Source organism: Colobus angolensis, unplaced genomic scaffold, assembly GCF_000951035.1.
Source record: "Colobus angolensis palliatus isolate OR3802 unplaced genomic scaffold, Cang.pa_1.0 Scaffold160, whole genome shotgun sequence".
NCBI lineage: Eukaryota > Metazoa > Chordata > Mammalia > Primates > Cercopithecidae > Colobus > Colobus angolensis.
The window spans coordinates 957,772-985,056 of record NW_012114711.1 but is presented as its reverse complement, the minus strand read 5'-3'; the positions used below and the strand labels follow the sequence as shown (position 1 = coordinate 985,056).

General features: G+C 43.3%; 1 protein-coding gene across 1 annotated transcript in view; it reads right to left on the bottom strand.

Moving 5' to 3' along the window:
* Positions 1 to 27,285, bottom strand: part of GXYLT2 (glucoside xylosyltransferase 2) — an 85,495-nt gene that overhangs the window by 44,959 nt on the left and 13,251 nt on the right. Inside the window, exons 2-3 of the mRNA XM_011937208.1 lie at positions 19,848 to 20,040; positions 5,884 to 6,015 (exon numbers count right to left, since the gene is read on the bottom strand). Coding sequence (XP_011792598.1) covers positions 5,884 to 6,015; positions 19,848 to 19,937 — 222 coding nt within the window. The 5' untranslated portion in view covers positions 19,938 to 20,040. The remainder of the gene's footprint in view (positions 1 to 5,883; positions 6,016 to 19,847; positions 20,041 to 27,285) is intronic.

The window sequence follows — 27,285 nt, the reverse complement described above, 5'->3', positions numbered from 1 at the left end:
ATTCTCCTGCCTCAGCCTCCCGAGTAGCTGGAACTATAGGTGCCTGCCACCACGCCCAGCTAATTTTTTGTATTTTTTTTTAGTAGAGACGGGGTTTCACCGTGTTGCCAGGATGGTCTCAATCTCCTGACCTCGTGATCCGCCCACCTCAGCCTCCCAAAGTCCTGGGATTACAGGTGTGAGCCACCCCACCCGGCCACCACAGGGTTCCTAATGCCACCATTTTGGAAGTTGCTACCTTGCCATGCTCTTTTTCTGCCGTAGTTGCTAAGCTGCTAGAATTTGGATTTCAGGCTGCTTTGAGCAATCATTATGCTTATGGAGTAGCCTTGCAAGGGACTGAAAGGGAGAGACAGAGTCCTGATGACATTATGTGAGCTTCTAGATCTAGCTGTGCTTGGAATCAGTCCTACAGTATGGACTTTGTAGTTAGATAAGCCAATAAATTAATCTCCTTCTTCGCTAGAGTTGAATTTCTCTCACATATAACCAAGAGTTGTAGCTAATATCCTGAATGTCAAACTTTTAATAGTGTATGAGTAAATGATAAGTACTGTGGAAAGCTTGTTCAACAAAATTGGTATCTAGGGTCATTTCATGTAATCACTTAGGTAGCTAATCTCATCCAAATAATTTATGGCCTCTTGGCGCTTGATGAACTGTATAAACATCATTTATGGTGATTCTAATTGATGTTCCCCTTAATAAGGATTTTTAATATATTCCTATATGTGTGTCAATATTTGTTAATATCCAAAGGATTTGTTGCAAGGATGTCTCAATGTTAATTGCAAATACTGAGATGTAATATTAATAATAATATAAAGGTCTGACCTTAATTATAAAAAGTTCTAAAAAGTATGATAAGCCTCCCTTTTCCATTAGCCTACAGCTAACTCATGAAGACATCATTGGTAAGCATGCAGATTTCAAAACATTGGAACCAGTTACGGGTCTCTTTAACAAGCCATAAGTGGAAAAGAGAAGATTATATGTTGTTGCTTTCACTACAGCATCTAAAAGCTAGATAATCTAAGATTTATCTTTATTTGGCATGGTAGTCCTTTGAAATATTAAGGAGTGGGACAAGTTTCTTGGAAATATGGAGTAAGAAAACTTCAAGAATACATTTACAGGTTAAAGCTAGAACTAATCTGGCCAGGTGCGGTGGCTCACACCTATAATCCCAGCACTTTTTTTTTTTTTTGAGAGGGAGTGTCGCCCTGTCGCCCAGGCTGAAATGCAATGGCACGATCTTGGCTCACTGCAACCTCTGCCTCCTAGGTTCAAATGATTCTCCTGCCTCGGCCTCCTGAGCAGCTGGGATTACAGGTGCCCACCACTACGCCCAGCTAATTTTTGTATGTTTAGTAGAGACAGGGTTTCACCATGTTGGCCAGGCTGGTCTTGAACTCCTGACCTTGTGATCTGCCCACCTCGGCCTCCCAAAATGCTGGGATTACAAGTGTGAGTCACCAAGCCTGGCTGAAGCCATAATTAATTTCATCAGGCACAGTGGCTCACACCTGTAATCCCAGCACTTCAGGAGGCCTAGGAAGGAGGATTGCTTGAGCCCAGGAGTTTGAGACCAGCCTGGGCAACATGATAAGACTCTTGTCTCTACAAAAATTTAAAAAATTAGCTGGGCATGGTGGTGTATACCTGTGGTCCCAGCTACTCAGGAGGCTTAGGTGGGAGGATCACTTGAGCCCGGGAGGTTGACACTGCAGTGATCCATGATTGCACCACTGCACTCTAGCCTGGACAACAGAGTGAGACCCTCTCTAACTCCTTCCTTAGATATAGATATCTATGGTGAATGTTGGGAGCAAAAAAAGACATCAGACATTATTATAAGCTTGGGGCTTATTAAAACTTGGTAAAAACAAAAACAAAAACATTTCTCCCTGGGTAAGGTATGGATAGAACCTTACCCTACCTCAAATTACCGTATTGGGTACCACTTACAAACAATGTCTCTAAAGGCTCTGCAATCCAGTGATGTTTGTCATGTTTTTCCTATCTCTAGGATTCCCAGAGGACCACCGTTATTAAGGAGAGAAGTCTTCATAATTAAACAGGCACAGCGTGTAGCAAAATGTACAGATCTATTATAAAATCTCACTACTTCCAATTAATTGGGGGAAAGGTGATGTGAATTCATACCCGGGCTTTACTAAGAAAAAAAGAGAAAAGTATTCCAGAATCAATTTTAATGAACACATTTGATTTATTTGTAATTGGCATATTGTTTTAAATATTTTAAGCTTCTGAATTCCCTGAAAGAAATATGCATTTTAGAATGCTTAATCAAGCCATCTGCAGTTTAGTTTGCATTCATAATGGTCCCATGCCACAGGACCACTATTCACAGAAGGAGACGAGTAACTGTCCACTGATTTCTAGGAGTTCATAAATTTTGAATTGATGGGATCTGAATCACACTAATTGCACTTGAGAATCTAATAGGCTTGAGTTGCAAAGACTTATGCTCTGATATTATTCAGACAGTAAAATCTTAGTTAAGAAAGGGTCTCTTCCACAGTTTTGGGTAGATGACAACCTCTCGGAAAATGGGTGGGACCATGGTCCTCAGTCAACTGACTACCTGATAGAATGTTTGCACTTTAGGATCTCCATTTTCTCTGTGCTCCTGAGGCAGCACACCTGATATGCTTTTGTAGAGATGAATTCCAAGGAAAACACGACCTAGACTTTATTTCAAATTACACTCAAGATCAATACATCTCACTGATGCCCAAAAATGCCACGTTCATAATCTGCTGTTGTGATATACAACTAGGAAAAGGTAAATGTCCTGTCAACCACAATCTCTCTTTATTATTTTTAAAGAGGGCTCGTTTCCATTATCAGAAGCAGATAAGGAATACCAGCACCCATTTGTCATTCAAAACCAAGCACTTACTTAGCTGGGAAAGAATTAAAGCCATTAGGTGATGAATTTGTTTTTTTTTAATAATGGTAATAAAGTCACAATTCAAGGTCAACAAAAATTGAAATGTAGTTCCATTGGGTAGCTAATATTTTGGATAGAATGGGAAGACCATTTCCCAACATTACCTTTGGTTTTCTAATACTTATTTTTTGCAAAAATGGAGACAAGAAACAGAAACCTAACATTTTCTCTCACCTCAAAGAGTAATCAGTTTTTATATCACCAACCTAGAGATTTTCGTGTCAGTTGGAGGGAATCTTTTCCTACCCCAGTTTTTATGAGACTAATCCTATCTCACCATATGTATAAAGGTCTGTGACATGTGAAGAATAGATGATGTGGCCAGGTGCAGCGGCTTATGCCTGTAATCCCAGCACTTTGGGAGGCCAAGGTGGGCGGAACAACTGAGGTCAGGAGTTCAAGATCAGCCTGACCAACATGGTGAAACACTGTCTCTACTAAAAATACAAAAATTAGCGGGTCATGGGGGTATGCACCGAAATCCCAGCTACTTGGGGGGTTGAGGCAGGAGAATTGCTTGAACCCAGGAGGCGGAGGTTGCAGTGAGCTGAGATTGTGCCACTGCACTCCAGCCTGGGAGACAGAGTGAGACTCCGTTTCAAAGGAAAAAAAAAAAAAAAGAAAGAAAAGAAAAGAAAAATAGATGACGTAATGAGCAAGTGAGCTTGGGCAGCTGATTGCTGCCAACAATTCATCCAGGGTTTATTCTGCTCACAGGTCTCTGCGTAGGAAATGCTAAAAGTGCTACTCCCCAGTTAGGGTTTCCAGACCGATAGATGTGAAGATTCCTTCTGCTTGAGTATCCTCAGGCACCTCAAAATCAAAATATGACCCAAATTAAACTCATTTGACCCATTTACCAAAAATGCTTTTCCCCATCTTTTCTATCCCTAAATGATCCTGCCATTTATTTCTTAGGTTGAGCCATAAGAAATTGCCTTTTTTGTAGGTCATTAATGGTTGAATATTGGCAATTTCAAAAGGATCAATCTTAACAGTTGTTCAGGTTAAAAAAAAAAAACAAAAAACCTGGTAAAATCCTTTTCATATCACTTCCCCTTCAACTCTTACAACAAGCCAATCAGGAAGGTTGGTCAATTCTGTTTCAGGCAGGTCCATTATCCATCTCTAAGGCAACCATCAAAGCCTAAGCCAAGTTAGTGAATTGGCTTCACCAACCCTGTCCACACTGCCATAAACCAGAGTGTCTTCTTTAAAACGCAAGTTAGAACATGCCACTTGCTGCAAAAAAATCATCCAATGGCTTCCCACTGCCCTTAAGAAAAAGACTGGGCTGGGTGCTGTGGCTCACGTCTGTAATTCCAGCACTGTGGGAGGTCAAGGTGGGAGGACCGCTTGAGCCCAGGAGTATGTGACCAGGCTGGCAACATAGCAAGACATCATCTCTACAAAAAAAAAAAAAAAAAAATATGCCACTGCCTCAAGAGAACCTTCTGTGATCTCTCTTAGACCAGGATGGAACCCCATGTTACATACATCCATGAGACTATCTCCTCTTAGTACTGGTCATACTTCTAATTGTTTGTTCAAGGCCCTACTAGACTCAAGCTCCAAGGAAACAGGATCTTGGCTGTCTATTACCATGTCACCATCACTGAGCCAGAGCCCAGCACCCTAATGGGCACTCAACAAATATCTATGGAAGGCACGAATCCCTCACAAAATTTAGAGCAGCAACTGACAGTTCAAAGTTGCCATCCCTGCATAATATTATTCTCACTTTTGATATATCTTTTTTCTACTTAATATTTTATTTTTATTATTTGATTTTTAAAATTGTATCTATTTATTTACTTTTTTGAGACAGGGTCTCACTCTGTCACGTAGGCTGGAGTGTGATGGTGCGATCATGGCTCACTGCAGCCTCAACCTCTTGAGCTCGGATGATCCTCCCACCTCAGCCTCCCAAGTAACTGGGACTATAGGCATGCGCCACCATGCCCAGCTAATTTTTTTTTTTTTTCTGAGATGGAGTTTTACTCTTGTTGCCCAGCCTGGAGTGCAGTGGCGTGATCTTGGCTCACTGCAACCTCCGCCTCCTGGGTTCAAGTGATTCTCCTGCCTCAGCCTCCTGAGTAGCTGGGATTACAGGCACACACTACCACGCCTGGCTAATTTTTTTATTTTTAGTAGAGACAGGGTTTCACCATGTTGGCCAGGCTGGTCTTGAACTCCTGACCTCAGGTGATTCACCCACCTTGGCCTCGCAAAGTGCTGGGATTATAAACGTGAGCCACCGCCCCCCGCCTAATTTTTGTATTTTTTGTAGAGATGGGATTTCACCATGTTGCCCAGGCTGGTCTCAAGCCCCTGTGCTCAAGCCATCAGCCTGCCTTGGCCTCCCAAAGTACTGGGATTATAAGTGTGAGCCACCTTGCTGGCCTCAATATTTTAAAAAAGGAAACAAAAACATGCAATTTAAAAATTCATTAAACTAAAAGACTAAACCAAAATTCTGGGCCCTTTTGGAATGATAGCCTAGCACAGCCATAACTAGTAGCTGTTATTGGTATAAGAGAAATAACCATAATCAAAGCTAATATTTATTGAGGGCCAGCTATGTGCCAAGCCTATGGATAAAACTGAAGTTAGTGAAGTTGGGGGATTTAACAAGGTTCACAGGGGCCAGTAAATGATGGAGCCATAGTCACAAAGACCAATGATCCAAGACAGGATACGAATGCTCACAGTCCCTCAGTCTTTCAGTATGACAACCTCCAGAACACAGGGATCCTCTCTACATGCTGCAGACTTAGAGCATCAGCTCCAGAATCCAAGAGACACACGTTTTCAGCGGTTAAGTTAAATGTTTCCACACACATCTCAGCTAATTTTACCTTATTTCCAAGAGCAAGCTACATCTTATTAAAAACAGGTGTTCCTACCGGAAGAAAGAGTCTCTGGGCAGCACAGGGTTTGAACAATTTCTTCCACTCCTGAGGGTTTCCAACAGAAAATGTGATGGGGTAGATTCTGTGCTCAAACTTCTTTGTATATGAGTCAGGCCACTGGCGCAACTGAAAAACATGTAAAGCAAGGGAAGGGTGATTAGGCCCCAGGAAATAGGGAAAACACCTGGGAAGCTTCTGGATGGTCAAATGGAAATTATTCAGGTAACTTACACAGAAAGTCTAACTTCATCACCACTATGAATGTTCACTAAATGAAAGAGTATTTGCTCCTACTAAAATTGCTAAGATTTTTAAAAATAACATTCAGAGTTGGCAACAGTGTTGAGAAACTGCAGAGGTGAAGTATAGATGTGAACAAACTTCCAAAAGGGCAACTTGGAAACTGGTAACAACACCCCAAAAGACGGAGGTACAAGCACATTCACCACAACCTAGTTTGTAATAACAAAACTTGAGAACTTAGCAGCTTGGAAGGAGGAAAAAAACCCAGCAAACTTGGGAACAATCAAAATGTCCAATGATAAGGAACTGGGACAATTAAGTATGATAGAACTACATAATAAAGTACAGTTAGAGGGATCAGAGGTGGTAGTTCATGCCTGTAATCCCAGCACTTTGGGAGGCTGAGGTGGGTGGATCTCTTCAGGCCAGAAGTTCAAGACCAGCCTGGCCAACCCAGCAAAACCCCATCCCTGCTAAAAAAAAACACAAAAATTAGCTGGGCGCGGTGGCACATGCCTGTAGTCCCAGCTACTCGGGAGGCTGAGACACGCGAATTGCTTGAACCAGGGAGGTGGAGGTTGCAGTGAGATCCTGCCACTGCACTCCAGCCTGCGTGACAGAGCGAGACTGTGTCTCAAAAAAATAAAATTAAATTAAATTAAAAAATAAACACAGAATAATGTCCAGTTAGAATAAAGTAGATGTCCTTTGTGTTACTTGTGGCAGACTGGATTTCGCCCTTGTACTCCCATAGTTTGCTGACCTCAGTTCTATATCCTTGTCACTAATGACTGCATTGTATTCTGTTATGTAGATAGGTACTGACATGGAAAATGGTTATAACAAATAGTTCGGTTTTGGAAAAGTGCAAAAAAATTATAATATGGTTCTTTTTTTTTTTTTTTTAATTTCTTCACTACTGTCTGAATGAATAGTTCTGTCTTATAGGAAAAAATATATGCATGAGGCCGGGCATAGTGGCTCACACCTGTAATCTCAGCACTTTGGGAGGCCCAGGCGGGTGGATCACTTGAGGTCAGGAGTTTGAGACCAGCCTGGCCAACATGGCAAAATCCCGTCTCTACTAAAAATACAAAAATTAGCTGGCATGGTGGTGGGCGCCTGTAATCCCAGCTACTTCAGGAGGCGGAGGCAAGAGAATCACTTGAACCTGGGAGGCGGAGGTGGAGGTTGCAGTGTGTTGAGATCGTGCCACTGCACTCCAGTCTGAGGGTCAGAGCGAGACTCTAACTAAAAAATATATATATACACACATACACATAGACACACACATATGTATGCACATTTTATATGTAGAGAAAAATCTAGATGGATATGCACCAAATTATTAAAAGTGGCCACCTCTATAGCTGGTGATGGTGGTTTTGTTTCCTCGGGCTACATTTCCATATTCTTTAGAACTTTTACAATGAGTATATATTACTTTCCTTGCATATATTAATTTTATAACAAAATTTTTAAAATATACTTTTAGATTTTAGAGCAGTTTAATGTCTACAGAAAGTCAGCCAGGTGTTGGAGGCTCACGCCTGTAATCCTAACATTTTGGGAGGCCAAGGTGGGAAGATTGCTTAAGCCCAGGAATTTGAGACCAGCCAGGGCAATATAGCAAGACCTGCCTCTTAAAAAAATTAAAAACAAGGCCAGGAGTGGTGGCTGATGCCTGTAATCCTGTGACTTCGGGAGGCCAAGGCGGGTGGATCACTTGAGGTCAGGAGTTCGAGACCAGCGTGGCCAACATGGTGAAACCCTATCTCTACTAAAAATACAAAAATTAGCCAGAAGTGGTGAGGCACGCCTGTAGTCCCAGCTACTCGGGAGGCTGAGGCAGGAGAATCATATCAACACGGAAGGCGGAGGCTGCAGTGAGCCAAAACGGGACCATTGCACTCCAGCCTGGGTGACAGAAAAAAAAAATTTACAACAACAATGAAAACAAACAACAAAAAAGAAAAATTGAGCAGAAATCAGTTTCCAGATAGCCTCTCTCTTCCCCCTGCCCTACAGTTTCCGCTATTATTTACATCTTGCATTCATGTGGTACATTTGTTATAGCTGCTAAGTCAATATCAATATGCTATTACTAACTAAAGTCCACAGTTTACATTAGTGTTAATTCTTTCTGTTGTACACTCTTTCTATGGATTTTGGCAAATGCACATCATATATCTATCATTACAGTATCATACAGAATAGTGTCACTACCCTAAAAATCCTCTCTGCTCCAACTTTTCAACATTCCTGCCCTCTCTCACCTGAATTTCTTCTTCTTCTTTTTTTTGAAACAGAGTCTCACTCTGTTGCCCAGACTGGAGTGCAATGGTGCAATCTCAGCTCACTGCAACCTCTGCATCCCAGGTTCCAGCAATTCTCCTGCTTCAGCCTCCTGAGTAGCTGGGATTACAGGTGACTGCCACTACGACCCAGCTACTTTTTGTATTTTTAGTAGAGACAGGGTTTTACCATGTTGGTCAGGTTGGTCTCGAACTCCTGACCTCAGATGATCCACATGCCTTGGCCTCCCAAAGTGCTGGCATTACAGGTGTGAGCCACCATGCCTGGCCAAATACTGATCTTTTTACAGGCTCTTCATGTTACCTTTTCCAGAATGTGATATAGTTAGAATCGCATAGTACATCGCCTTTTCAGACTGGCTTCTTTCATTTAGCAATATGCATTTAGGTCTCCTACATGTCTTTTTGTAACTTGATAGCTCATTTTTTAATTTATCATTTAGTAATACTGTATGCTCAAAAAAATTAGCTGAGCGTGGTGGCAGGCGCCTGTAGTCACAGCTACTTGGGAGGCTGAGGCAGGAGAATGGCATGAACCCGGGAGGTGGAGTTTGCAGTGAGCAGAGATCACGCCACTGCACTCCAGCCTGGGCAACAGAGTGAGACTCCATCTCAAAAAAAAAAAAAAAAAGATAATACTGTATGCTATGGTATTAATCTATCACAGATTGTTTATCCATTTACCTACTGAAGGATATCTTGGTTGCTTCCAGTTTTGGGAAATTGTGAATATAGCTGCTACAAAAATCTGTGTACAGGTTTTTGTGTGGATATAAGTTTTCAACTCATTTGGGTAAAGACTTAGGAGGTCTATTCCTGGATTGTATGGTAAGCCTAGATTCAGCTTTCTAAGAAACTGCGAAACCATCTTCCAAAGTGGCTGCATGATTTTGCATTCTTATCAGCAATGAATGAGAGTTCCTGTTGCTCCACATCCTCACCAGCATTTGCTGTTGTCAGGGTTCTAGATTTTAACCATTCAAATAGGTGTGTAGTGGTGTCTCATTGTCATCTTAAGTTACAAATGCTCAAATCACATATGACACTGAACATCTTTTCATATGCTTTTTTGCCATCTGTGTATCTTAATTTTTTTTTTTTTTTTGAGACAGAGCCTTGCTTTGTCGCCCAAGCTGGAGTGCAGTGGCATGATCTCAGCTCACTGCACTCTCTGCCTCCCGGTTTCAAGCAATTCTCGTGCCTCAGCCTCCCGAGTAGCTGGGATTACAGGCATGCACCACCATGCCCAGCTAATTTTTTTGTATTTTCGGTAGAGATGGGAGTTTCGTCATGTTTCCCAGACTGGTCTCAAACTCCTGAGCTCAGGCAATCTGCCCACTTCATCCTCCCAAAGGGCTAGGATTACATGCATGAGCCACCGTGGCTGGACCTTCTTAATTTTTTTGAGTTAATGCCTTCCCATTGTTACAACAATTTTAGGAATTATTCCTAAGGAAAAATTTCAAAAATGGACACTTGTTTATTACAAGGTTGTTCGTTTTAGTGTTGTTTGTAACAATGATAAATTAGAAACAATCTAAAGAAGAGATTGGTTAAATAAGCTCCAGGGTCTGTCTATATAACAGAATACAATGTAGTGATTAGTGATAATATCACAGAACTGGGGTCAGCAAATTATGGTAGTACCAGAGCCAAATCTAGCCTGCCACAAAGAGTACACAAGCCATGCCAAGAATGGTTTGGCATTCTTAAATAGTTTTAAAAAATCAAAACAAGAATACTATTTTGTGACAATTATATGAAATTCAAATCTCAGTGCCCATAAGTAAAATGTTACCAGAACACAGCCACACCCATTTGTTTATATATTGTTTGTGGCTGCTTCTGCTCTAAATAGCACATTTAGTAGTTGGGATAGAGACCATACAGCCTGCAAAGCCTAAAATAGTTACTATCTGCTGTTTTCCAGGAAACACTGGTCATCTCACTTTAGAGGAAACTCAGTAATAGAAGCGTCAGTGATACAAAAGAGATCCCATTTCTGTTGGTGATATGAAAAGAAAAGGAATGGAAATAAGTATTATATATATACACCAAAACTGTTCTCCCTGAGCATTAGTGTAATGGGTTTTTTTCCATTTATTATTTATGAATTTACTGGTTTTTACCATGTACATATATTGTTTATATAGCCACATAAACTTTTTTTTTTTTTTTGAGATGGGGCCTCACTGTCGCCCAGGCTGGAGTACAGTGGCACGATCAAAGCTCACTGCAGCCTTGAGCTCCCTGGGCTCAGGTGATCCTCCCACCTCAGCCTCCCAAGTAGCTGGGACCACAGGTGCATGCCATCATGCCTGGCTAATTTTTCTATGTTTTATTGAGACAAGGTTTTGTCATGTTGCCCAGGCTGGGATATAAACATTTTTTAAAACACATCATTGGAAACACTTTAACATTCTGAATGAGGAAAGGAGTGACAGAAAAAGTATTTGACATTTGATATATGAAGGGCACTGACCAATTAGAACCCACACCAGGCATTACCTAGTATTTACCCAGTATAGTTGCACAGACCCGTTAGAACTGACACTAGGCATAAGCTCTCAGTATGACAGTACTGACCAGTCAGAATGAACACTGGCACAAATACTGGGTATAAATACCAGTACAAACATACCACTTCACAACAGCCCAAAATCAGCCCTCAAAAAAGAATGGGAAATTCACATGGTCCACTGGCTCCCTTGGCTCTCTGCATCCTCTAACAGTCTGGGAGGTTGGGGCTGCAGTGGGCTGTGATGGCGCCACTGCACTGCAACCTGGATGACGACATGAGACCCTGTCTCAAAGAAACAAAAACAAAAACAAAAAAATCCTTGTCACTCTGATTGTTAGCATCCTATCTTCAGAAAGGTTTAACTACCTTTGTCAATCTAACCGCCCACCTCATCCTTTACCTCAGTAGGTAACTCCTCCTTTCTTGCAGGTTCATTCATTCTTTTGAAGTTATAAAAAAATATTTTTGAGCATCTACAAATGTTACGGAACAGAAGACTTTTAGGATCTCAAATCCATTACATTGCTTTCACAAGGGTTTGGCTGGCTTACAATAACACACTAGATACAATGAAGCCGTCAAAACTCAATTGCGGCTGGGCGAGGTGGCTCATGTCTGTAATCCCAAAATTTGGGAGGCCGAGGTGGGCGGATCATCTGAGGTCAGGAGTTCGAGACCAGCCTGGCCAACATGGTGAAACTCCCATCTCTACTAAAAAATACAAAATTAGCTGGATGTGGTAGTGCATGCCTGTAATCCCAGCTATTCGGGTGGTTGAGGCGCAAGAAGCACTCAAACCCAGGAGGCAGAGGTTGCAGTGAGTGGAGATCACGCCACTGCACTCCAGCCTGGGCAACAGAGTGAGACTCCATCTCAAAAACAAAAACAAACAAACAAAAAAACAAACTCAGTTGCATCAGTCAGGATAAACTAGGGTTATCAAGAATTTATGGCCAGGTGTTGTGGCTCATACCTATAAACTCAACACTTTGAGAGATCAAGATTGGAGGATCACTTGAGACCAGGAGTTTGGGACCAGCCTGGGCAATATAGCAAGACTCCATCTCTCCCCCACCCCCAAAAAAGTTTATTTTAAGGTGTTTTTCTTTTCTTTTCTTTTCTTTTCTTTTTCCTAAAGTTTATCTTGCTCCTGCTACATCTTCAGACTGGCAAGGGGCTGTGCTCAGTATTCTCACTCAGGGGCCAAACTCATGGAGGCTCCATCTCAACTCACATCAGTGAACGCAGATGCAAGAGAAGCAAGTGTGGCAAAACACACACTAGATCTTAAGTTTCCACCAGGAAGTGACATATTTTATGTTAAAAGTGACACTCATCACTGTCACCCACGTTCATTGGCCAAAGCAAATCACACAATCACACCCAAATTCAGAGGAGTCAGGGAGGTGCCAAATGACCATGCATCTAAAAGGAGGAAACCTCTAATAATGACCACGAAGGTAAGACAACAAGGACCACACAGTGACAGTGAAGTGCAGCCCTCACCTTTCCCAAGTCCTCCATGGACGTCCCTGAAAGTGCTGGGCCAGCCTCAGCTTGCTCCTCTAGTAATGAGAAACCCAATACCTCTTATTTTTTTTTTTTTTGAGACAGGATCTCCCTCTGTCACCCAGGCTGGAGTGCAGTGGGGCGATCTTGGCTCACTGCAACCTCTGCCTCCCAGGTTCAAACAATTCTCCTGCATCAGCCTCCTGAATAGCTGGGATTACAGGTGCGTGCCACCACACGGGCTAATTTTTGTATTTTTGGTAGAGTCGGGGTTTCACCATGTTGCCAGACTGGTCTTGAACTCCCGACCTCAGGTGATCTGCCCACGTTGGCCTCCCAAAGTGTTGGGATTACAGGCATGAGCCACCGTGCCCAGCTCCCCCAATACCTTTAAAAAGGGCTCCTTGTATGGAATTAGAACCAGCTACCTGAGACCTCATCTACATCACGCCTCGTTTTGTCCTGCAGAGCAACACGGAAGAAATCTAATTCCAATTGCATATGTCTTTAAACTACTGAAGAATACCTATCATCTCTTTCTCTGGGCTATTTTTCCTAAATCCTCAAAAAAAAAAAAAAAAAAAGGAAATGAATAATGAAGAGGCATGGTCCCTGTCCTCTAAAAGCATGTGATACTACTTAAAAGCAGCCCTTTGGTGCTTTTTTTTTCTTTCTTTAAAGGAAAAACAAGCAAAAAAAAACATCTCCTCACCATGTTTTAGTTACTTTGTGGTACTCTCAGGATGCTAGGTTGTGCACAATAAAATCAATTCAGGCTCTTTTGAGATGGAGTCTCACCCTGTTGCCCAGACTGGAGTGCAGTGGTGCCATCTCGGCTCATGCAACCTCCACTCCCGGGTTCAAGCGATTCTCGTGCCTCAGCCTCCTAAGTAGCTGGGATTACAGGTGTGTGCCACCATGCCCAGCTAATTTTTGTATTTTTAGTAGAAACGGGGTTTCACCATGTTGGCCAGGCTGGTGTCAAACTCCTGACCTTAGCTCGCCTTGGCCTCCCAAAGTGTTGGGATTACAGGTGTGAGCCACCATGTCTGGTCCAATTCAGGTTCTTTAAGCCAAAAAGAATTTAATGAAAGGATATTAGGTAGCTCAGAAGACCAGTGGGAGGGCTGGAGAACCAGACTCAGGGGCCATGCCCTGATCCAGCCTGAGCCAGACCTAGGCTCTACGGCGTCTGTGTCTTTTCCATCTGTTAGTCAGAGCCTACCACAAGCCAGTCTGGTAAGGAAACCCCAGCTACTATCACCACAAGTGCCACAGTTTGCCCCTCTGATTCCAGGCACTGAAACCTCCTGATGACAATTCTTCCCATGGCAGCCCTCTTCTCACCACCCCCTCACACACACGCACATGTGCACCCATATGCACATATACACACACACATACATGCGCACACACACACACATTGCATATATATACACACACACACACACATACACATATACACATACATACTGGCTGCCCCTACCACCAGAATGGATTGGTAGCCTCCTTATTTGTGTGTCCCACTACTTCCTGATTCTGAGTTGGGCAGGAGTATAGTTTAGCCGAATCTCAACCACATGCCTGATCCCAAGTTGCCAGAAAAGGCTAGGAAACCAGCTAGCTGGCATCTCCCACTTCTCTGTTGAGAGATGACGAAAATACACGAAACTTTAAAATATGAAGTATCTACCATGTAGACGGCAAATACCACCAGACATCCTGTACATATGCAACTTTAAAAAGTCTAATTAAATACAGAAGAACTCGCCCATACTGCAGCCTTCGGAGGAATCATGACGGTAACTGGCAGTTTGTTTTGTTTTCACCCTGAGGTAAAAAATAGGTGGCCCTGAGCTTCCCAGAAGTTATCCCCAAAAAACCCTGGGTTGCCCACAATGCCCTGGAAAAGGGTGACAGCCCACCTCCTCAGCATGTGCCAGTGGCTTGGCAGGAACCAAAACGGCTGTTCTATTTCTTTAGACCTAACAAAGTGCCCAACATATAGGAGATGTTTCAGAGAATCTTTGTGGGATAAAAAAAAAATACTTTACCTGATTCAGCCTCACCACCACAAGCAGGGTATCATTTGCCCCATAACCCAGATGACAAACTGAAGCTGAGAGAAATTCTATGGCTTACATAAGGGCAAAGGCAGTATGCATCTAAACTGGCAACATAATCCCTGCATGGACAAGAAAGGGATGGTAGTATATGCCCTACCTAGTTTTTTTAAAAATTATTTTTATTTATTTATTTAATTTTTTGTGAGACAGAGTCTTGCTCTGTCACCCAGGCTGGAGTACAGTGGCATAGTCTTGGCTCACTGCAACCTCCGCCTCCCAGGTTCAAGTGATTCTCATGCCTCAGACTTCCCTGAAGCTGGGACTACAGGCACACGCCACCATGCCTGGCTAATTTTTGTATTTTTAGTAGAGACAGGGTTTTGCCATGTTGGCCAGGCTGGTCTCGAACTCTAGACCTCAGGTGATCCACTGGCCTTGGCCTCCCAAAGTGCTGGGATTACAGCCGTAAGCCATCATGCCTATCCACTGCCTAGTTTTTAACACCCTGTCATAATTTCCTTCGTTAGATGAGCTTCACTGGTTTAATAAAAACATGAAGAAATGAACCATCAAAGGGATAAAGTCATCAGAAAAATTCAACACCTAGCACAACTTCACAAGTATCTGCAATAATTCTTCCATACAATTTAGCTCTTAATTTATAATGTTCCAGTTCCTACGGCTCATAAAAAATAACTCCAAAACTTAGTGGTATAAAACAATCATTTATTATGCTTACAGATTTCATGGATCAGGAATTCAGACAACGCAAAGGAGGGGACAGGTTGACTCTGCTCCACAGTGTCTGGGGCCTCAGCTGGAAGCCTTGAAGGCTGGTGGCTGGAATCTTCTGAAAGCTGATTCACTCACATGTCTAGACTTTGGGGTTGGCTGTTGGCTGGAGGCCTCAGTTCTTTTCAGGGGCAGGCATCCTCACAAAGAGCCAGGCAGAAACTGTATCCTTTTTATGTCACATAGCATTACATTTGGCATAATGTATTTCATACATACATACATGTTTGTGTATGTATGTATATGTGTATGTACATATATATGTAATATATTAACTGTTGCCTTACAACAAATTACCCCAAAACTTAGTAGCGTATGATCACAAACAGGCCAGGTGTGGTGGCATGTGCCTATAATCCCAGTATTTTGGGAGGCCAAGGCAGGAGGATCACTTGAGCCCGGAGTTCAAAACCAGCCTGGGCAACACAGGGAGACCCCATCTCTACAAAAAATAAAATATTAGCCAGTGATGGGCAGAGTGACTCATGCCTGTAATCCCGGCACTTTGAGAGACTGAGGCAGGTAGAACACTTGAGGTCAGGAGTTTGAGACCAGCCTGGCCAACGTGATGAAACCCTGTCTCTACTAAAAATACAAAAATTAGTTGGGCATGGTGGTGCGGCTTGTAGTCCCAGCTACTTGGGAGGCTGAGGCAGGAGAATTTCTTGAATCCAGGGGGCGGAGAATGCTGTGAGCTAAGATCATGCCACTGCACTCCAGCCTGGGCGATAGAGCAAGATGCTGTCTCAAAAAAAAAAAATTATATATATATACACACACACACACCCCTTATATATTATATATATTTAAATATATATAATATATATTTTTATTAGCCAGGCATGGAGAGGATGCTGAGGCAGGAGGATTGCTTGAGTCCAGGCGTTCAAGGATGCAGTGAGCTATGATTATGCCACTGCACTGGGCAACAGAGTGAGACCCTGTCTCAAAAAAATAAAAAGTAAATAAAATAAAACCACAAACATGTATGACTTTACATAGTTTCTTAGGGTTGAGAATGTACGAGCTGGGTTGTTCTGTCTAAGGGCCTCTCATGAGATTACAAGGCTATGGTCATCTGAAGGCTTGAAGGGGCTGGAGGATCTTCCTCCCAGCTCACACACAAGTGTTGGCAAGGGGCCTCCATTGCATGCAGAGGCCACGTAGGCCCTCCAGAGGGCTACTCTGACATGGTAGCTAGCTTCCCCCAGACCCACTGATCCGAGACGGAAGGTGAAGTGCCTTTTGTAACCCGATCTCAGAAGTGACCTACCATCCCTTCCACCCTGTCCTGTTAGTCACACAGAGGACCCTGGGACAGTGTAGGAGGGAAGTATACCAGCGTGTGAATAACAGAAGGTAGGACCACTGGGGGCCTCCTTGGAATGTACAACCTGCTAAACAGATATGGTTACACGTACACATCTTCCTTCCCTTCCCTTTTGTTTGTTTGTTTGTTTGTTTTCTGAGACAGAGTCTTTCTCTGTCACCCAGGCTGGAGTGCAATGGCACGATCTCAGCTCACTGCAACTCCACCTCCCAGGTTCGAGCAATTCTTCTGACTCAACCTCCCAAGTAGCTGGGACTGCAGGCACACTCCACCGTGCCAGCTAATTTTTGTATTTTTAGTAGAGACAGAGTTTTGCCATGTTGACCAGGCTGGTCTTGAACTCCTGACCTCAGGTGATCTGCCTGCCTGGCTTCCCAAAGTGCTGGGATTACAGGTGTGAGCCACCACACCCGGCCCTTCCCTTCCCCTTTTAAAGTCCAAGTCTGTATTTTGTTCTGCTCCGTCCCCATATCCTTGCTTTTTAGCATGCAGCAGGTAATCACTAAGTACTTGGTAGACGGATATTTTACAAGATATGAGTAGTGTTTGCGCATAGCCAGCTTCCCTTCGTTCCGCCCCATAGAGCACTTCTCAGCCCCCCACAGTTGGATGGGCTTGTGACTACTAGCAAGTTAAACATGCATGGAAAGACCTGTGTCACTGCCACACTGAGGGAATGAAAGGCGGGGTTATGACTCTCTAGTCTCTTTCCTGCCAAGGCATCCCACGAACGATGTCAAATGCTCTGGTAAGTGTAGCTAACACATGAATAGCCTCAGTCTACTTCCGTCCCAAACCTGAGGCTGTGCAGAATGGAGGCTCTGCCCCCTGGGAGACAAGCTGCAGGCACATGAAAAGTATCTGAGTTTTGGGGAGTTGTTACTGAAGCCTGACCTGACCTATCCAGATTACAGATCTACCATCTCTTTTAGCAAACCTGCTAGCCCCAAGTTGCAGATGGGGAACTGAGGCTCAAAAAGGCCAAAAGACTAACCCAAGGTCATATAGCAAGTACATACTGGAGGTGAGTTCTGAATTTGAGTCTTCTGTCTAGTAGTTCAGGAGGTGGTATGGTATATCGACTAATTCCATGGAAGGTTGAGCCAATAAACTTGACCTGAACCCTGATGAGCAAATCGCTAAAATTCTCTAAGCTCAATGATCTCAGTCTGTAAAACTGGGATATAATAATTACCTTCTTCAAAGGTTACCTTTGAAGATTATGAGGATTAAATGAGATGAACTCATAAATCATAAGACCTTAACAAATGCTATATACTCTCATTATCATTTCCCTTACACTTCAGCCTCTGAGCTAACTGTATAGAGTTGCAGCCTTTTTCCTTCATCCTTCCCCTGATTCAGATCCTTTACAAGGCATTTTCCAATCAATTCCAAAGCCCCAAGACTATTTCCTCCATGGTTTCTCTTGGTAAAGATGTCAAGGTGATTTTTTTTCCTACTCAAACATAACACATTTTCCATCTTTCTATTATTAGCCTTTCTCTGCCCAACATGCTTTTATTGGGCATTTCTCATTAGTGCAGCTAGCCTGGTGACAGCATACAGCACTGTTGACTCAAGTCAGTAGACACAAAGCAAAACAGCTTCTCGCTCTGCCACCATTTGAGAACGTACTGCAAAAGAAAACTCTCAAGGAAAACAAAGCCTGTTCAGCAAAGGTCATGTGTGTACCTACCCTGGGGGAAGAGACCTTTCCAAAGCTCTTCTTGTGTGCTGGAAAAACTCATTACCTATTCTTCAGTATGGGAATAGTCAAATAAATGAGGACATAGCCCCGTAATAAAATAGTATGTAGTCACCAAAAAGAATGAGGTAAGAATGTAGGAGTACTGACTGGGAGCAATGCTGATGATACAGTTTTCAGTGCAGAAAAGCAAGTTCCGTAACAATATACACAGTATAATCCTGATTTTGTAAAAGAAATACAATTTAATCAGGATATATACGTATGTATGTAATTACACATATGCATATCTATATGTACAAACATACAGATACACAACTGTATATGGAAAAATAAACAACCACCAGGCGCCATGGCTCATGCCTGTAATCCCAGCACTTTGGCAGGGACAGGCAGGTGGATCATGTGAGGTCAGAAGTTCAAGACCAGCCTGGTCAACATGGTGAGACCCCGTCTTTACTAAAAATACAAAAATTAGGGCCGGGCGCGGTGGCTCAAGCCTGTAATCTCAGCACTTTGGGAGGCCGAGATGGGCGGATCACAAGGTCAGGAGATCAAGACCATCCTGGCTAACAAGGTGAAACCCCGTCTCTACTAAAAAATACAAAAAACTAGCCGGGCGAGGTGGCGGGCGCCTGTAGTCCTAGCTACTTGGGAGGCTGAGGCAGGAGAATGGCATAAACCTGGGAGGTGGAGTTTGCAGTGAGCTGAGATCCGGCCACTGCACCCCAGCCTGGGCGACAGAGCAAGACTCCATCTCAAAAAAAAAAAAAAAAATACAAAAATTAGCCGGGCATGGGGGTGTACGCCTGTAATCCTACATAGTCAGAGGCTAGGCAGAAGAATCACTTGAACCCAAGAGACAGATGGTGCAATGAGCTAAGATCGCACCACTGGACTCCAATCTGGGCAACAGAGTGAGCCTCTGTCTCAAAAAAAAAAAAAAAAGAAAAGAGAAAGAGAAAGAAAAAGGAAAAAGGAAAAAGGAAAAAAAAAAACCAGGGGCTGGGCACAGTGGTACATGCCTGTAATCCCAGCACTTTGGGAAGCCGAGGTGGACAGATTGCTTAAGCCAACCTAGGCAACATGGCAAAATTCTGTCTCTATTAAAAAACATACAAAAATTAGCCAGGCATGGGACCATGGTGTGTGCCTGTGGTCCCAGCTACTTGGGAGGCTGAGGTAGGAGGATCACTTGAGCCTGGAAGGTTGAGGCTGCAGAGAGCTGAGATTGTACCACTGTATTCTAGCCTGGGCAATAGACTGAGACCTTGTCCTCATTCAATCCTCACCATATCTCTATGAGATAGGTGTAATTATCCCTGTATTACCAAAAAGTGAGGCTCAGAGTCAAGTGTTCAAGGTCACACAATTGAACATGCAGCAAAATACATTAGTCAACAGAGTATACAGTTCCTAAAATGTAGTCTGTTTGTACTCAGTAAACACTGTGCCATGATTTCTGCAAATTCACCTGCTTATCAAACTCGGGCTTCAGAGAGTCTTCAGTGAAGATGTGGAATTGGATCTTCCTGTGGCTAAAGAGCACAGCTGATTTGAGCATGACCAACGTCTCCTCCAGCCGATTGCCACAGGCCACCACAGCCAGGTGGATCCAGAGCTCGGGTGGCAGCACAGCTTGGAAACTCCTGGGTTCCCCAGGCCTCCTAGGAAGAAGGAAGACAAGTGAAAGCTATTACTAAACTCAAAAAAGTAAAAACAACAAAAAAACAGCGAGTGAATGGTTAGAACATTTCAAAACATGATCAGGCACAATCTGTTATATTTTATAAAGTGATAAGCATTTTGACAATTCTTCCTGCTTAGAGAAAAATACCATTTATTCCCATATTTATCCTGGCAATAGCAGGATGAGTCACTGTTTGGACTGCTATAGGTGTCTGAGGCTTTTTCTGCCAGCACTCAGCTGTCTAGTGCCTGCTGGCTGCCTACTGGCCCATGTTTGGAAATAGTATTGCTAAACTTCGACAGCTGACACAAGGGCTGTGGAGCTCCCACTCGCACAGGCCGTGGAAATTAGATTTGAATGCAACTTGAACAAGAGGAGGGTGGGCTGTGGCTTTCCCATGTGAAACGAGCAACATGATATTCCCATCATCTGGATGTTTTTAGGTTGGGGTGGAATGCATGACCACTGGACCAAAGCAAGTCATGCAAGTCTGGGAGGTGAGAAAAGAAAACAACATATGTGCCCTGACTACATCTCAGGAGAGTCTTGAAGAAACAGGTGTTAATCCTGACTGTCTCGCCAATACTGGTGAGGTGGTGGGTATGAAATTCATCTTCCAGTATGAAATTCACATTAATGAGAAACAGGCAGGAGAGGGGGCAGGTTAAACTGAAAATGATCAAGGTATCATATACTGAGTCAACAGCTGACAGAGGGATAGGGTCCAAGGGTCCAGAATCATCATCCAGCTATTTCCTAGTAATAAAAGATTTGTTCCAGACCAGGGGATGCAGCCAAGCCTCAAACACACCACAGAGAAACATTTGCAGGCAAGTTGGAAGAAGTTGGCCTGGAAAAGGTGCCCTGAGACAAATGAAACTAATTTACTTGCACAAAAGATTTGGAGACCAGGGGAACTTGGATGTCAAATGCTACCTTCCTTCCAAAAACTTCGAGTTCAATCAGCTTGCTGCTCCATTATTCACTGCATGGTTGAATAATGGCAGTCTTGCTCCAGATTTCTTTCACCAGGAGGAAAGTTGAAGATGTGGGTGGAGCATTTTGGAAAGCTTCCCAATTTGATTACTTATGAGCATGCTTAGCAGAAGCACAGTCTCATGGCTCAGCTAAGACCAGATGCGGAGAGTTACTTGGATTCCATCTACTTTGGGGATCACAGGAAAAGACAGTAGAGACATCTCAAGTATCTCTGGAAATTGTCCACTTCTCTCCATTCTCCCTGCCATTCATTATCTGGTGAGGCCACCATCTCCCTTCGCTTAGATCACTGAGACAGCCCTCTGGGTGGTCCACCTGTCTCCAATCTTATCTTTAACCCCCAGCCTATGTTTTCTCCTGGTTGGTGCCTGGGTGATGTTCCTCTAAAATGCAAATAGGATTGTGTTATTCTCTTGATTAAAATCATGCAAGGGCTCCCCACTGCCCCCAAGATCAAGTCAAAGCTGCTGACTATGGTTGCTACTTACATCTCTCACAACTGCCCCCAGTACCCCAACCTGGAGAGGCGGCCATTCATAATCATAGTCATATTCTGTTTCACTTCCAGCGCAAGTGACCATGCTGTGTTGCCTCCAGGTCTTGGCACATACACTGTCTGTCTCTCTTTATTTCAGAAATGCTCTTCTCTGCCCTCTTTTCCTTGCTAACTCCAGATCATTTATTAATCAACAAATCTTTACTAAGTACTATTATGTGTAGGCATTATAATAGAAAGACAGTAGTGAACAAAACAAAGATGCCTGCACTGGAGGAAGTTACATTCTGCAAGGAATAAGGGAAACACAAAAATAAATAAGAGTCAAAGTAGATGGTAACTAAATAATTTACATAGAAAGCTAGACAGTAATAAGTACTATGAAGGGAATACATAGTGGAGCACGATGGGGGTACCAGGAGCGGCTGGCGGGCTGGGGCAGCATATTCCCGACAGTGCCAAGTTGGAAAAGGCCTAACTAAGGTGAGCTCTGCAAATAACTTACAGGAGGGGAGGTAGGGAGCCATATTCACATCTGGGGGGAGGAGCATGCCATGCAGAGGGGACAGCAGAACAAAGGCACTAAATCAGGGATCTGCGTGAAGAATGTGAGGACCCCTGCCTGCAAGACTCACAGGCCTGGTCTCTTCCTTGGCTTCATGGGTGGGTTTTCATGTTCGCTATTTAAGCCAACTCCCAATTCACATGTAAAGGGATGTGAAGGAGATGTTAAAGATGATGCTAAAATGACAGCCAATCTCTAAAAATCAGTCAAGACACTAGCTGAAAAATGCTATGAAAGAGATTTAATGCAAACTCATTTGCTTAAAATTCTGCCCAGTATTTAGGGATATGCATATAATTCAAATGGACTAAGACCATAAAGGCAATCACTTAGATATCTTAAATACGACAATCCTCACCTGCCCCCAAACAGAACGACTCCATCTAGTTTAGCTTTACATATTGGGCTTCTGCAAGAATAACAAGTTTTAATCTTAGTAATCAGGGAAGTACAAATCCAAATACTAAAGAGATTTATTTTTATTTTCAGACTGGCAAAAATTACAAAGTAAAATAGAAGCTGGACCATATTGAGCTTTCATGTGGATATGGGGCAGGGGACAGCTCAGGCGCTGGCGGGGGCAGTGTAAGTTGGACTGCACACTTTGGAGAGTCATTTGGCAACATTTAACACAGGTGAAGATGGATGTTCACCCTCCACTCTTCCAGTCCAACTCCTGCATATATAACCTGAAGAAACTCTTGCACATTTGCACAAGACCTATGCAAGAATGTTCACAGCAGCGCTGCTTATTGATAATGAAAAATAGGTAATAAACTTCAGTGACTATGCAAAGGAGAAAAGTGAATATATTTGCTATGTTTTTAAAGTGAATACCATATAGCAGTGAAAAAAAATAAACCAGAGTGACATGTACTAACGTAAGGCCAAAGAGGATGAAAAACAACAGGCCAGTGCGGTGGCTCATGCCCGTAATCCCAGCACTTTGGGAGGTCGAGGCGGGCAGATCACTTGAGGTCAGAAGTTCGAGACCAGCCTGGCCATCATGGTGAAAGCTTGTCTCTACTAAAAATACAAAAATTAGCTGGGTGTGGTAGCATGTGCCTGTAATCCCAGCTACTTGGGAGGCTGAGGCAGCAGAATTGCTTGAACCTGGGAGACTGGTTGCAATGAGCTGAGATGGTGCCACTGCACTCCAGCTGGGTGAGAGTGAGACTCTGTCTCAAAAACAAATGCAGGAGAGTGGTTATTTTTTTCCTTTCTTTTCCTTTCCTTTGCTTTCCTTTCTCTTCTCCTCTCCTCTCCTCTCCCCTCCCCTCCCCTCCTTTCCTTTCCTTCCCCTTTCCTTTCTCCTTTCCCCTTTCCTTTCCCCTTTCCACTTTCCTTTCCCCTTTTCTTTTCTTCTTCTTTTTTTTTTTGAGACAGAATCTCACTCTGTTGCCCAGGCTGGAGTGCAGTGGTGCAATTTCAGCTCACTGCAACCTCAGCTCACTGCAACCTTCACCTCCCAGGCTCAAGCAATTCTCATGCCTCAGCCTCCTAAGTAGCAGGGACTACAAGTGGGAGGCCACCATGCCTGGTTAAGTTTTTTTTTTTTTTTTTTGTATCTTTAGTAGAGACGGGGTTTTGCCATGTTAGCTAGGCTGGTCTCGAACTCCTTGCCTCAAGTGATCCTCCCGCCTTGGCCTCCCAAAATGCTGGGATTACAGGCATGAGCCACCATGTCTGGCTGGATAGTGGTTATTTCTGATTAAAATCTTATTCCTTAAGTTGAGTGGTGGGCACTTCATTTTGTTATTATCTTTATTTTTTGTGGCCCCAAAGTATTTGACTTTTTTTTTTAATTAAAAAAAAGCATGCACTGCCCTGCAAGACAGCAGGTCACCTCTTCTCTTCTTTGCAGGCTTCAGTGATTTGGGTCTGCACAGCACAAAAAGCAGGGGCTAGGGACGACAATCTTTCACAGTGTCTGGTGACAGGTACTAAAAAGAAAAATAAAACCTCTCCTGGTGCCAGTTCAAGTATCAGTGGTTGGGATTTAATGAGACCTCTGCTGGCCTCACCCTATTACTTCTCACATTACATGAAAAATCTCAGGCTTTAGGTAATCAGTGTTAGTGCTGTGCAGTCACAATGCATAATAAAGTTTAAGGACACCGGTGTGGTGTGCCTTTCACCAGCTCCTACTGATGGCACTCTCAAATGTCACTCAAGACTGTGAGGATCCAGGGGAGTGCAGTCTAGGGACCTAGGACTCTTTAACCCCTTGAATGACTAGGATTGGGCAGGGAATGGGTGATAGGAAATTCTAGCACTGCTGTGACTGATGGTTAATATTTACGTTCTTATTTTTACTTTATAAAAGGGGACTGGAGTGAACATTTGCTGTCCAGAAATTTTAAGGACCTGTTGCTAAGGGAGGGGCTGATGGCAACGATCCTGGTAACCATGCTGGTACCGCCTGAACAGGAGTCAACCTATCACAGTGGAAAAGCAGAGTCAGATGATGGCAGGGCAGATCTCCGTGATACTACGTGGATCTAGGTGCACCTGACCCTAACCTGGGGCAGTTTAGTTACTAAGCCAGTAAACTCCCTTTTGCTTAAACCAATTGGAAACAAACTTACAACTTAGCAATCAAAATAATAAGAGTCATAACATAGGTCCTAAAAAGATGTTTCTAATCAACTTTGACTCTTCCTGCCTCACTCATATTCACTTGATTTATCTTTCGAAATGCCCACTGAACCCATTCTCTCCTTGTTGCTCACTGCTATAACCCCTACCCAAATCCTGACAATTCTTCCAGTTTTGTGGCTGGAAGAGATGCCAGACACCATGTAGGGCAGGGGATTCCCTACCTGGCCATGCATCATAATCATCTGCAGTGTCTGTTATTCTGCAGACTCCCAACCCACAGAGATTCTGATTCCATGGGTCTTGGGTGAGGCCCTGGAGTCTGCATACTAACACACTTGTACTACACACCACTCATAGTTCAGCTATGGTCAGGAACCAGGGATCTGAGCTCACATCTCACTTCTCCTCCTTTCTTTAAGACTTACATTCCCAGAAATGGAATTACTGGGTTAATATCTATGATCCTTTCAAGAAAGTAGCAATTTTGATAGTTTCTCAAATTTGCCCAAGTTCTAAAGGAAAGCATCAGACTATGAGAAGAAAGCAAAAAGCGTAACTAACACTACCCCGGCCATCTCTGGATTACTTATACTATGCAAGTGGAAATGGTCTTGTGTAAGACCTACTGCCTCCTAATTTCCGTGTATTCTAATGGGGTGATGCATAGGTGCTAGTAAACATTTAGACTCCAATACAGCAAGTAACACTGAGTTACACAGTGAGAAAGCTATTCCATTTTCAGTGCTTTTTCAATAACAGCAACAACAATAAAGTCTCAGCTTGATGCTTTTTAAGAATTTAATATTTTCTTATTCTTTTTTCTTTTGTTTTGTTTTTTGAGACAGAGTCTCGCCCTGTGGCAAAGGCTCGAGTGCAATGGTGCGATCCCAGTTCACTGCAACTCTGCCTCCTGGGTTCAAACGATTCTCCTGCCTCAGCCTCCCAAGTAGTTGGGATTACAGGCACCCACCATCACGCCCAGCTAATTTTTGTATTTTTAGTAGAGATGGGGTTTCACCATCTTGGCCAGGCTGGTCTCGAACTCCTGACCTCGTGATTCGCCTGCCTTGGCCTCCCAAAGTGCTGGGATTACAGGCATGAGCCACTGCGCCTGGCCTTTCTTTTATTTTTTTGTAGAGATGGGATCTTACTATATTTCCCAGACTGAACTCCTGGGCTCAAATGATCTCCCACCTCGGCCTCGCAAAGTATTGGGATTATAGGCATGAGCCACTGCACTCGGCTCAGCTTGCTGCTTACATGTCTTGAACACTTTTCTGATATTGTCTAATCCTCCTTTTCAATTGAAAAGACATGAGAACCATCAGCAGGAAAGAATAACAAGCTAAAAATGAACAACATTTAGTGTTCTTAGTGTTTGACAATTACCTTCTATTAACGTTATTATTGACAATTTCTGGCTTTCTGATACAAAGTTTCCTTTAAAAATAAATGTACTTAGGATGTGGAGAAACTAGGACCCTCAAACATTGCTGGTGGGATTAGAAACTGATACAGCCACTTTGGAAAACAGTTTGGTAGCTCCTGAGAATGTTAAATATAGAAGGTACCATATGACCCAGAAGTTCCTTTCCTAGTTAGATACCTACAGGAACTGAAAACATGTGTCCACATAAAAGGTTGTACACAAATGTTCAAATAGCAGCATTATTCCCAATAGCCAAAAAGTCCAACTTAAATGTCCATCAACTGGTAAACTGATACATCAAATATCCATACAATGGAATACTATTTGGCAGTAAAAAGGAATCAAGTATGATACGATGTGTGCTACACCATAAATGAACCATGAAAACCGTAAACCTGTGAACGTAATGACAATGTAAAAAGCCACATATTTTATGATTCCACATATATTAAAAGTCCAAAATAGGCAAAGCCACAGAGACAGGAAGTATATGAGGCGAGGTGCGGTGGCTCACCCCTGTAATCCCAGCACTTTGGGAGGCTGAGGCGGATGGTTCACTTGAGGTCAGTAGTTTGAGACCAGCCTGGCCAACATGGAGGAATCCCATCTCTACTAAAAATATAAAAATTAGCTAGGGGTGGTAGTGCTTGCCTGTAATCCCAGCACTCTGGGAGGATGAGAAAGGCAGATCACTTGAGGCCAGAAGTTTGAAAACAGCCTGGCCAACATGGAGAAACTCCGTCTCTACCAAAAATACAAAATTTAGCTGGCCGTGGTGGTGCATGCCTGTAATCCCAGCTACTTGTGTGGCTGAGGCAGGAGAATCACTTGAACGCAGGAAGTGGAGGTTGCAGTGAGCCAAAATCGCACCACTGCGCTCCAGCCTGGGCGACATAGCAAGGCACTGTCTAAAAAAAAAAAAAGGTAAAAAGGTAGATTAATCGTTGTCAGGAACTAGGGGGAGGGGCAAATGGGAAGTGACTAATGGCTTAATAGGTACAGGGTTTCTTTTTAGGGTAATGAAAATGTGAAAATGTCTAGGAGCAGTGGCTCATGCCTGTAATCCCAGCACTTTGGGAGGCCGAGGCGGGCGGATCACGAGGTCAGGAGATCGAGACCATCTTGGCTAACA